This window comes from Apis cerana, linkage group LG2, assembly GCF_029169275.1.
Source record: "Apis cerana isolate GH-2021 linkage group LG2, AcerK_1.0, whole genome shotgun sequence".
Lineage (NCBI taxonomy): Eukaryota > Metazoa > Arthropoda > Insecta > Hymenoptera > Apidae > Apis > Apis cerana.
Genome location: NC_083853.1, coordinates 15,570,220 through 15,583,255, shown reverse-complemented (window position 1 = coordinate 15,583,255; position 13,036 = coordinate 15,570,220). Strand labels below are relative to the sequence as shown.

The window sequence follows — 13,036 nt, the reverse complement described above, 5'->3', positions numbered from 1 at the left end:
CTCGATAACGCGTAATCGCGGTATTCGCGAAATTGCTGCGAATATCAACAATTTTTCTTCTCGACACCGTCGTCGATTCCACCGAGGTATAAATAACGCGGACTTTGACGCTCGTCTTCCGTTCGCTCGACTAGATAAAAATCGAGCGTCGAGCGCCTAATTTGCATCGATTCGCATCGATGCAACCTATCCTTCTTCCCCCCCGATCGAGCCGCGCCAGCGTGGGGCGAAACTTGGCGGAATTCGGCGAGAAACTGGAAAGTTGGAAACACGCGCATCCCCTCTCGCGACGAATTTTCAGCCTGGTTGTTGACAAGTTTGGGAAAGTCGTCCACGAATATCTCGAGCCGATCGAAACTTGGAACGGTGTGTATGCCCTCTCGGCCATCTTAGCTATGCCCTCTGTCCAAGATACCCAACGTATATTCCCCCACTCTTTGTTTACTACGCCTAGAGCATACCTCGACCTTTCGCGGTCGTTCTTCTCGCTTCGTTTCGGGACTCCAGAGACGATCGACCGATCGATGCTTCGTTTTCTTAACTCTCCTCCATTTTTCCTCGATTGTGGAGGGGAGGGAGCGCGCGAAGCGTGACTGGCCAACTTTTGGCACGGGCCACGGTAAATGGTTTACCGTCGGCTATGCGAGAAATTACGAGGCAATGCGAAGCGATACGGAGGAGGTCGTCTGGGAGGGCGGCGCGCTTTCTCTCTCTCTCTTTTCTAGCTGCCGCACCTCGCACCCTTCTCACCGGCCCCACCAGCTGCGCCGCTCTCACCCTCTCGTCCTCGCGTCGCTGCTGTAGGAGTCGCTTCAAAACTCGGTCAAAGTCTCGTCGCCGTGGCGTCTCGCTTTGGGGATTCGAAGGAAGGAAGGAAGGAAGGAAGGAAGGAAGGAAGAAAGGAAGGAAGGAAGGAAAAGAGGAAGGGTCGTTTCTCTTTCTCTTCGTCTCCCCATCGCGATCAATCCTACCTACGATCCGTCTTCTTTTTCTTCCCTTTCACTCCCTCGTCGAACATCCAGTTCTGCTTTCGACTCTCCTTCTTCCCTCCCTCCAATATTTCGGGTTCAAACGAGTCTCCTCGAGTTCTGGCCTCGTTTCTTCCCGACCACGAGTCGGACGCATCGCTTTCGTACCGTCCGAAAATCGAGGTATCCAGGATTTGGAGCGTGCAAGATTTTCCAAGTTATCGGGGCAAGGAGAGGGGGGCGGGGATGTTGGAGGAATCTTCGAAAATTATCGTTCCAAAGTGTTCAACTCGTGTTCACAAACAAGGATGGTACGACGGTTGGCGTCGTCGGTTGTCGTCGTCGCCCCGTATTGTCGAGAGACGTGAAGGTCGATTTCGTTTCGTTTCGTTTCGTTTCGGTACGACGCGATACAGTACAGTCGCGACGCGTCGATAATTATCTGGCAACGAATACGAGCGAAAAGAAGAAGCGAAGGTCGGCTCCCGATTAGCGAGGTGGAGAAGAAGTGGGGGGGCAGGAAGAGGAAGTGGAAAACGGATGATAGATGTTGATATTTCATTGACGAGTTACATGCGCTAGGGGTTGAACGTGCGAGAAGAATGAAACGAGAGGGGGCGGCGGGAGGAGGGGAAGTTTAAAGCGTCGAATAGAAATTCGATTTATTGACTTTCGAAGTCACTCTCCCTTTTTTTCGCGGAGGTCGCGCGGTAGGGAGGGGCGGGAGGGGGGAGGGCACGAGGGATCGGATGGAAGTACAGAGAGAGGGTCGGGGGAAAAAAAGCAAGAACGAAAAGAGCACTATCGGCGGTGAAACGGGTGGCGGTAGGTCAGGATCGCGAGGAACGAGATGGATACAAATCATAAAATTTGATTGGGCCGACCTAGGCCGGGGAGTACCACCAGCTGTGTGTGTATCCGATATATATTGACTCACTTGCCGTATTCTCCGCGTATATTTTCCGCTGGAACAGGGGAGGGGAGAGGGGGAGAGAGAGAAAGGCGCGCGATCCATCGCGTCGATTCATTCATTCTCGTTTTTTTCTCTTCCCATCCCCAAGATAAGAGGAGAGGAGGCGAGGGGCGGCCGAGTTACCTTCTGGTCGTCAACGGTAGAAGAGACGAATCGTTTCGCATCGCGATCCGATGTCTCGTTCCAAGTCTCGCGCTTCGTTTGAATTACATGAAAATCGAGCATGCTTCTCGAGAGAGAGAGAGAGAGAATCCTCTCGATCGATCGCGACTGCACAGATTCGAGGCAAGATTATCGCGCCTCGACCGCAAGAGTTGTTGCTCCTCGAACGGCTGAGAGGAAGCAACGAGAGCAGGAGGGTAGAGAAGGGAGGGGAGGGGAAAGAGAAAAGAGAGACCGATTACTCGTTCTTGAATTCTTTGTCCCATCGCGGCAAAAGAGAAAGACGAAGACGATTTTTCTTGACTCGACCATCGATAACGATAGATCGACGGATCGCCTACTGGAAGAGGCTTGAACGAAAATCGATTCGGGTTTGCGAAAAAGAGAGGGGAAAAAAAGAGAGAGAACTGGATTTATTATATCGCGTGAAATACATTGGAAGGGGGAGGGGAAAAAAAAGAAAAAGAGGAGGAGGATGAAAGAAAGGTTTAAAAAGTGCGGCGGTGTCCTTTAGGGGGTTCCGATGCACGTGCTACGGCTCGAGGATTTTATGAATGGGGACCACACGTGGTTCGAACGCACGTTCCGATACGCGGTGTACGGCTCCTGCGAGCCAGTTAGGCGACCGAAGGGAAGAAAAAAGAGGAGGGGAGGCGAAGGAAGGCGAGAGAAAAAGAGGATGGACGGGAGGGAAGAGAGAAGGACGTCGGGAGAAGAAACGGTGGAACTCGGTCGTCTACCCTGTAATTTATAACTGGAAACTTGGAACTACGACGCGACCTAAGGCGATACGTCGATTCCACTCGGGGGAATCCTCTCCCTTCTCCGTGTTGGCGAAGGTCGTTCGACCTTCGACCATCGTCGATCCTCCTTTCCTTCGTCTTTTCCTTCGTGCCGTCGCAAACCCGAATTCGGCTTTCGTACGCGATTCGCGCGTTCTTTCCTTCTCCGGTTGCCAACCGATTCGAGTTCGACACGGCCCAACGTCACCGTTCCATACGCGAGATAAATATTCATGGTACGGAGTAAAAAATCGTTGGTTCGGCGCGGACCGTAGGAAGACGGTGGCGCCACAGGACCTCGTTTCTCCGAGTTTGGAAATGTCGGCGAGCCTGTGCTCGGCTTTTCGGATTCTCATCCTCCGCCTCGTAAATTTTTATCGCGAACGCAGGATGATTCTCTCTCTCTCTCTCTCTCCTTTTTTACGAGGGCCGTTACGTGGGTCGCCACGTAAGCTTGCGTCACCGATTCTTTCCCCTTTTTGCCCGTTTCTCTCTTTCCACTGGATAACGCGACGAAGGACGACGCGTGGCCCGAAATCACCGATCTTCGGTGTCGCGAGACGAAATCAGGCGTGAAACGTTTCTCGACGTACGTTCGGCAGAAGAATCTGGCGAAGATCTGGCGATCTCGTGGAAAGAGAGAAAATTTTTCCCGGAAACTGATTTCACCGCGCGCGAAAACGGGAAAATTCGAGAGATTGAAAAAATACTAGAAAAGAATATTGGCGCGATGATACGTGCGAGAACGATGGAGCGTGTAAGAATGAATGCAACGATCGAGCGAGCGAGCGTGCGAGCGAACGAACGAACGAACGAGCGAGCGAACGGGCGAGCGAGCGAGCGAGCGAGTGGACGAACAGGCAGACGAGAAAGATGGTGAGAAAGAGAGAAGGGCAAGAGGAGAGAGCGAAAGAGCAGTGGTTTTTCGTTATCGACATTTTCCAGGACGCGCGAAGGTGTGCGTGAGCGTACGTGCGTGAGCTCCTCTCGTTGCCCCCTTTAGTGGCAAGCGTGTGCGAGCTGGCGACCGTGTCTGTGCGTAGTGTATAGGTGTCTCTGCCGGTGTATGCGCGAAAATTTGTATGGGTATGCGTATACGTGTCAGCGGGCATACGGCCAGTGTGTGTGTGTAGAGTTTTCTGGAGGTTTCCCCTAGCAACGAGCAGCAGCAGCAGCAGCAGCAGCAGCAGCACCAGCACCAGCCACAGCCCGGCTTAGGGGTAGCTACGAACCCCGCGCGAGACCTCGCCTCTTTCCCTCTTTTCCTTTTCTCGATTTTTCTCTGTCTCTCTCTCTCTCCCTCCCTTCCGAATCTTCCTTTCGCGTTCGATCGTTTCATCGATGAATTCGGGCAAACCGAAGAGGACGACTCAACTTTCCTCAACAACGCCTTCTACGTATTCTTTTCCTCCTCAACCTTTCAAAATGTACGTAAAATGCGCCATACGAAAAGCTTCGAGATAAGAAGCGGCTATGTCTCGATCATATTCGATCGTAATCACGGAATAAAAGTAACCAGTATTCCAGCGTCGAACTATCAACTTGCAAGTTTCGATTTAGGATGGATAATTCGCGTAATTCGATCCGCGAAGAGAATTGTCCGAATCGATTGTCTGGATCGATTCGAGAATTTTTCTCATATTCGATAATTATTCTTTTCTGCCGAACTTCATTCCATTCGGTATCGAGAAAACGAACAAACATCATTTTCTTTCCATGTTCGAAAGAACGTTCTCGAGCAACGGTTCGAAGCTTTCCCTACGAAAGAGGAGGGAGTAAAGCGAAGAGAGATGGAGACGAGAGAGCGAGAGAGAAAGAGAGAGAGAGACTGAGAGAGCGAGAGAGAGCGGGCGAGGGGAGAGGAAGAGAAGCGCGAGCGAGAGCGAGGAGGAGGGAGGAAGAGAGACGGATAGAATCTCTCCATTCCCTTGCCTTCCTCCCTCGTCTCACCTCCCGTTCACTGCCCTAGTCGTTTCCAGCAAGTACTTCTATGTACCAACCATCTCCTACACGCTACCCTTATATACCTTGTATATTTACCTTGGTGGCATGTACAAGCGCACCTATATATATATACATATATATATATATATATATATATATACACACACACACATATATATATGTATATATAGCGTGTGTACATCGGGGCCCGCGATACATAGGTCCGAGCGCTACGTAAAAAGTACATAGACCACCAGCAGGTATAGCTCCTGCTGAAAATTATTCCCAGTATTTTCGAATTACCGTGCAAAAACGAGCAACGGTCGTCGCGCGAAGAAAAAAGAGACTGACTATGAAACGTACTAGTATTCACCGATCCTTCGACGCGGCCAAATATTTCTTCGCGAACGTTTATGCTTTGATCCCTTTGTCCTTCACTTTTTTCAACAAAATTTCTCGCTGGCTATTTCCTTCGGTATATATATATCGACCTATGTACGTTCGTGTGCGTTTTCGCGTTCGTCGATCTTGACTCAAACGTCGCGATTAGTTCATACGAGGTACGGCGTGACGACGACGACGCGTCGCTTGCCACGTCGTTTTCCATCGGGCGGACAATGATTACGATGCACGGATTTTTTTCTCCGCCTATATTTTTCGGCTCGTTCTCGTCTTTTTTTCTCGCGATAACGGAGAACACAGCTGCGGAGCGACGTAAGGCTCGCAAAGTAGTTTTCAGCTTTTTCACTACGGCCAACGGTTGTGGAAAAAAAAGAGAAAGACGCGGTGGACTACGGTTTCCTTAAATGCATCGGAACGATCATTTTCCAGTGCGCGTTGCACCGTGAATACTCGACGCGTCGCGTCGATAGCACTACGAACGAGTGCATCCCATGGTCTTCCTACCTATCCATCCACCCACCCACCCACCTATCTACCTACCTACCTACCTACCTACCTACCTACCTACCTACCTATCTACGAAGCCACTTTTATCGCGGCTTCCTTTTTCCTTCCCTCGTCTTTTCACCCAACAGTATCGTCTCTCCGCGAAAATGAATTTACACGGATATCCGCGAAAGTAACGCGATACTCGATTTTCCGTATCGGCGTTTACCACCCCCGATTTTACCAACCGAGTTTGCTAACACCGACCACGGAATATCGATGAAACGATAGAAGGCGATCGCATCGCTCGCTTCGTCACGATTCCTCGAAAATGCGAGGCATCCGCTTTCGTAGACGCTACGCTTCGCGAAAAGAGAAAGTAAACCACATCCTTCCTTTCTCCCGTGTTTCGATCGTACGCGTCGAAAATCGTACGTTTCTCCGTCTTTGACTAATTTTCAAACGTAACGTCTTTCCTCCCCCCTCCTTCCTCCTCCCTCCCCTTCCTTAGATCGTAAACGCGAGACGAGGCGAGACGAGACGAGACGAGAGGCGTAGTATCCTATCTCTCTCTTTACGTAACTCTTTCTTGTCCAGAGCATCGCGCTGTCTCGAACAGCGGCCGTTCCCCACCGTTTCTCTCGTCCGGAAAACGTCTCTCGACGGAAAAGTAAACGTTCGCGTTTCCCTACCACGTGACCTTCCCGACCGATGGATCCGCGAAGAATCTTCTTTCTCCGGCGCGCGCGAAGAAACGATTTTACCGTCGGCGAAAATTACGTCTTACCTGGGACGCGTGGTCCGCTATTATTAGAGTCAACCCCCTGCGCGACAATCGCGCGATCCATAATTCAAAGGTGGGGAAGGGAGGGAGGAGGAGGAGGAGGAAGAAAATTTTCAAGTTCTCGGGATCGAAGTTACGCACGAGCGGAAACATCGTATCGCGCTATGCGATTACGGTATTTAGATGGAAATTATCGAGTGATATCTATATAATATAACTCCCCCCTCTTCCGGTAACCCTTTTCTTACGAACGCGCTTACGAATCGACCGATACCGTGGGAAAAGTGTACGATGCGAGGAATATCGATTCGACGATCGCGCCGTATCCCTGTAATTTTCAATTTTAACGGAAACTGGCAACAAAGCATCGCTCCGTACAACGTTGCTCCGTACAAACCGAACAAACTTGATTGTTTGTATTTAGTCTCGAGCGTAATATTTGTAGCGCGGAGACCCATTACGCACCACGCAGCTCCTCTCTCTCTCTCTCTCTCTCTCTTTCTATCTCTTTCTCTCCCTCCCCCCTCCCCCTCCTCCCGTTCACGTCCATCGACTTTCCCCGTGGTGTAGAGTGACACAGCTTTTAGACCGTTGGCTGGTAAACCGAACCGATCGCTCCAAATTCGAGCACGGTCACACACTTTGCCTCGTTCTTTTGCCCACCACCGATCTCCGCAACCACCAACGCGAGGAACGATTCGAACGATTCGAATTGTCCGCAACTGTGTGCGACCCGCTCTCGTGGCAATCCAACGATGCGACTAATTTGGATGCGGCGAAGCGCGTTACCGACGCTCGTTTGTGCGTGTCACGCGAACTTCCAAGATCCAACGATTACCTGCCCGAGAAAGATGGACGAACGAGGACAAGAGGAAGAGGGAAGGACGACGCCTGGCGACAAAGAGAAAGAGAGCGATGGCAACCGACCGTTGGCTCGCTCGTACGAAGTAGGATAGATTAAATAGGGTACAGTTCGGACTTTTTTATCTCGCGTTTTTTTCGTGCGCGATTCCTTCGTTATTCGTCTCCGCCCGAAATATTCTTTCGAGAGCTCTCTTTCGAAAGGCGAGAAACAAAGAGATCAAGGGGGAAGAATATTATCTCGGAACGAGTTAAAATTACCTGTTGCTGGCCGATACGATGAAAAGACGTATCTCCTTCCGCCGTTCTCTTTTTCCGTTTCTCTAAGAAAAAAAAAAAAAAAAAAAGAAAAGGAGAGGACGGTGTATAGATACATTCAAAATCGAGTTTCGATCGCGAGTTGGCGGCTGTTGGCGAACTATGAACCGTATCAGCCGAGATAGCGATATACGCTGGTTGACGTAATTTCGTAATCTTTCTTTGCAGATCGTATCCGTCGCCTGTGCAAAACGGAGGGCCACCAAATGGGACACCGATGAATTGCGCTGGTTCTCAAGGTGAGGATTGGACTAAGTATCGAACGATAGATAGATAGATAAACAGACATTCTATGTAGTAGACAGAAGAAGAAAAGAATCGGCGAGATCGATGAAATTGTACATTACTTTTTTTTCCTTTTTTTCTTTTTTCGGATATGGAACGCGTATTTCGCAATAAAGGGAGAGAAACGCTGATTAATCGAGGCAGGGGAAAAATTGGGGAAAACGTTCTACATATTAAATTAGCGTTGTATCAAATTTATCGGGAGAATTCTCTTTTAAAGATTGGCCGCGCATCGAATACGCGTACCACGCGAACAATTTTCCAACAACTATCAAACGGTGACGATGTATAAAAGCAACAACGACTCCGACGATATTTCGCAGAGAAAAGTTTCGCAACGATGGGAGAGGGGGAGAGAGAGATCGAGAGAAAGAGAGAGAGAGAGAGAGAGAGAAAAAATAAAAAAAAAATTACCAGCCTCGTGACAATTTAATATCGCGCGATTACGCGGACAAAGGTATAACGAATCAAATATCGTTTTAATTTTATATATTGTACCTCTCAAATGCGAGTGTACGCACACCGACCGGACGTAAGTGATTCGTGCGTTTGGCATCCCGCAAAAACCCGCACGCGCGCGCGCTTACTCGCCTACCATCATTTTCAGATTCGATCCGAACGAGAATATTTCCCCACACGAGAATTATTATCCGAAGAATCGTTGGAAAAAGCTCTCTTCCCCCGCGCAAGAAACGTATAACGGACGAAGCTGTAACGATAAGTTAACCCGCGAGAACGCGATTGTGAACATGAACGATAGCGAGAGTGCGAACGCATGATTGGAAACGCGTAAAAAAAAAAAAAAAAAAAAAGGAAAAAAAAAAAAAAAGGAAAAAAAAGAGGGAAAAAATGTGGAAAGCGTCGATTACCGAGGATATCACTGGGGGTGGCAAATATTTTTTTTCCGGACTCATTGAACAATCGCACGCGCCGTTGAGCATCGCTCGAACGCGTTCGCCGTTTCGACGAGATCCTCGGATTCGATGGATTAATAGAGTAACCGAGTTTATCCGTTGAAAAAGAAAAGCGACACTTCTTTCTTTTCTCTTCTCCCTCCTCTTCACTCGCGACGAGGAGATACGTGGCCTTCCTTCGGACGGAAGGAAGGGGAGGGGAGGGGGAGAAGCGTGCGGTTTTATTCAAACTGGAGAAGAAGAGATACTATGCCACTTACGGGCGGGCATATATTTACGTAAAAACGTTGACTCACCGCGTAAAAATATTAAGCGCGTGTCGCGAGTAAGAAGCGAGCCGAAGGCGTAAATAATAACACGTCGCTCTAAGCGTCGGGGATCGATATTAAAAAATATCGAAATGTAGCGGAAAAACGAAGGGGGGGGGGCGCGAAAAGGGAAGCTTTTTGGGGGATGTTTGGGCGATCGGTTCGAGTTATCGAGGCGAGAATAGACGGAGGCGACACAGCGTCGGGTACGATGTCTTTTTCCGTGTGCACAGGAGTGATGGTAAAGCAGGAAGCGAGGGATGACGGTTACGAGACAAGTCCGGACCTCGAGATGAGGAGCACCGGTGGTGACAGCAGTCAGCAGTACCACACGCCGCTGACACCGCACACACCGCACACACCACACACGCCGCACACACCCCTCACGCCGATATCGGCGACAGCGCATCAACCCCAGCAACCTGCCTCCGCCGCTTCCACCCTCGGACAGGTGAGTTTTTTCTATTTTCTCTCTCCCCTTCCCCCGAATCCTCCTTTTCGACGCGCGCTTTCACGCGATCGAAATCGATTTCAGATAACGGATCGATCGCGGGATCGATGACAAATTTCGCGGACCGAAGATGGATTTGGTCTCTTACGACCGATCGTGCACACGCCCTCCTCCCCTTCTACAAAAATATTTCTCACCTTCGATTTCCTTTTCTCCCTGTTAACGATACGAACGATACGATAGCGAGCGAGTATTGGATCGAATCGAAATTGCCGTTCGTTTGCCTCTTAAGTTGGAACACGAGTCGTACACGTACGGCGAACCGTTCGCTATCGTAACCAAGATAACCCAAGATCGAGGCTATCGAGCCGAAAGATAATCGGTCGCGACGACCACCAGACACCGATAAACAGTATCTCTTCCTTTTGTGCTACGCTCCATATTTCGCCGTATTTTGTATATACGCGCGTCCGGAGGTTGCGAGCAACAGCCGGAAATAATGGTGTCGCTATCTCGTGGCCGGTTATCTCGTCGCGAGATCTACGACGGTTGGGGGCGATCGGAGGATCGATCGAAAGAAGCGAAACGCAAGATCGAGCGGGAGAAATGGGAAAAATTTTTTTGAAAACGAGCGAATTTTCGCCAACGATTATTGGTTGACGACAGGTGGCGATCAAATGCGAGACCCCGGTGGACCCGTACTCGTTCGTGGACGAGGAAATGTCGATGGGCGGCATAAGGACGGCGAGCAGTCCGGTCGGGAATCCCGAAAACATGACGTGTCCAGGTGGAGGGCAAGCGGTGCTGGCTACACCTACGTCCACGCCGCCCGGCTCGCTCTCCGCACCGCAACATCTTCAAATGAACCTCGGCGTGATGAACGGCAGCGTGAATCCCCAGTTGACGGCGCATCAACCGAAAAAGAGGGGCCGCAAGAGGAAATCCGAGATGATTCTCACCCCGGAAGAGTAAGAGAGAGAGAGAGAGAGAGAGAGCGCCGAGAGCACCTTAGATACACTTTACTTTTCCAAAGAAAGAACGATCGATCACTTTTTCTTCCTTTCTTTCTTTTTTTTTTCTCTCGGAATCGCGTTTGGCAGACCGCGCGTCGGCCTGGTATTCGCGGTCAACGGATACAAGTTCATTTCTAAATAATAATTCGCGGTAAGGTCGATAGATGGTGGATCGATGCGACTAGACTCGATTATAGTCGTCGCTCGACTGCGAACTTCGCTTTTCTCGACTCTCCTGTGTCGAATTTCTCTCTCGCGAAATTATATCGTTCTCGAATGTTCTTTTTTTCCCCTCTTTTGTTTGCTTCTTGGCGTTAATCGAACGCCCTCTCTCTTTTTTACGCAGAGCGGAGCTGGCCGAGGCGAAGAAACGAGCAAAGACGTACAAAGAGAGGAAGAAGCACGACAGATTCGACGGTATGCCGGAAGAGGAAGTGAGCAAGCGCGTGCTTCCGGATCATCTTACCAACAATTTGGACATTATCATAGTAAGTGGCTTGCGAGAGGGAACCTTCCCTCTCCCTTTTCTTCTTTTTTTTTTTTGTTTTCTCTCCCTTGTTTCCCCCGCGAGAAGGGAAGAAACGATTAATCGGATTAGCCGTGGGCCATAACGGGCGTCTGGTTAGCGAGAAAATTCGGATGGAAGGTAACGAGACGACAAATAGCCGTTTGTAGCGGGTTCGTCAGGTGTCGTAATCGCTTTAATGGTCCATACCCAATTCGGTTATCACGCTCGACGTTGGTAACGAGCGCGTTCACCACCTTTCTATCGCGGCCCGTTTCATCGAGCGCAATGTCGATCCAAATCGTTCCATTTCCAATCGACGACGATTCGCGTTTTCCATTTTCCCTCCGTTTATCAAATCCCCCCCCCAATACGACCTTGACTCGACGAGATAAGGTTACGATGCGATCGAGTGTGTTTCGGAGAAGAGAGAGAGAGAGAGAGAGAGAGAGGGCGAGTTGGTTGATATTCATATATTACCAGTAGCGAGCGCGCGGTCGATCATCCGTCAAACGGTGTAAACGCTTTAACGGGCCGTGGGCAATTCGGTTATTACGGGCGTCGTTGTAATCGAACGCAGCGGGACACCGGTGTCGGCCGGCCTTCGTCGAGGCTCTCTACCCCTGGATCCCTACCCTCGTGCCGCCGCGACCGCCCCTCTCTACCGGCCCCCTAACCCAGACCCGATCCGCTCTCATCGACAAGCGTTGTTTTCAATCGGCGACAATTCCACACCCTACTCTGCCTTCCAACCTCCCCGTGTCATTTTATCCTCGTTTATCCCGGCCGAAGCGCCATTCGACGCCGACCGACCGGCTAACGCATTGGCGTTAACGCGCTAATGCGATACGTACTTTATGTACAGAGGGAGAGGACTCGGCCACCCGTAAGCGACCAACGATATCGCGCCATTTTCGTCCCACCAAATTTTCCCATCTCGTTCCTATTCTTGGCGCTCGTTACTTCCGACTCTTTTCCTCCTCCTTCTTCTTCTTCTTCTTCTTCTTCTTGTTTTTTCTCTTTCTCGGACGATAAAAAACGCGGATCGATGGGGAAAAAAACAAAACAAACACAGGAGGAGAGAAAAAGAGAGAAAAGTGGCGCGACGGTCGAGGATAGAGGATAGAACGAAAGCGGGTCGCGGATGTGAGGACGCGTCGCAACGTCCAACACAACACACGGCGGCCCTGTCGCGTATCCTTGGACTTTGTCGTTATTAATTGTTCAACCGACGGAGCGAAGAGCGAAGATAATGTGGTTGCGCAACAGGTACTACCACACCTGTCTCTATCGCGTTGCATAATCGTGGCTAAGAACGGTGTATGCGAAATCCGTGTTCGCGTGTTCCGCGCCGGGAAAGGAATCGACCGTACGAAACGGAAAACTCCGACGCCACCGTTCACCGCGATCGTTATCTCGGACGTATACGCGGATCGAGGAGAAGAAGAAACTTGCACGCTCGCTTTCGCTCTCGCCGTTTCCACACCGAGCAATCTTATATATACCGCGCTGGAAGAAATTGGAAGTAAGCGGTAATCATCTCTTTGGAAGGAGAGATCGAAACCGAAGTATCATTTTGGATCGTTGGAGAAATAAATCGATCGATCGATCGCGATAAAGGTAAATTAAGCGGATCCGTGATGCGATTTTTTTTGCTTGTTTGCGGTATGCTTGCGAGGACGAACGGAAGAGCGGATAATCGTTGCGATCCCCATCCATCCATCGATTCGAGATTAACGGGATCGATTTTTGTGTCGTAGATTGGAATCAACCCAGGACTGTTCGCCGCTTACAAGGGTCATCACTACGCCGGACCGGGGAACCACTTCTGTGAGTTGAACCACTCTCTTCTTCTTCTCCGTTTTCTTCTTCATCTTCTT

At 50.1% G+C, this 13,036-nt stretch overlaps 1 protein-coding gene across 3 annotated transcripts in view; it reads left to right on the top strand.

Annotated features, from left to right (window-relative positions):
* LOC107992495 (atrophin-1) overlaps nt 1-13,036 on the top strand; it is a 32,020-nt gene that overhangs the window by 5,454 nt on the left and 13,530 nt on the right. Inside the window, exons 1-6 of one of the 3 annotated variants that reach the window (XM_062071727.1) lie at nt 238-366; nt 7,849-7,919; nt 9,421-9,638; nt 10,305-10,606; nt 10,998-11,139; nt 12,917-12,986. In XM_062071727.1, coding sequence (XP_061927711.1) covers nt 7,898-7,919; nt 9,421-9,638; nt 10,305-10,606; nt 10,998-11,139; nt 12,917-12,986 — 754 coding nt within the window. In that variant the 5' untranslated portion in view covers nt 238-366; nt 7,849-7,897. Of the gene's footprint in view, nt 1-237; nt 367-5,071; nt 7,468-7,848; nt 7,920-9,420; nt 9,639-10,304; nt 10,607-10,997; nt 11,140-12,916; nt 12,987-13,036 lie in introns of those variants that run through there. The other 2 variants (XM_062071726.1, XM_062071725.1) reach the window with 2 other exon arrangements.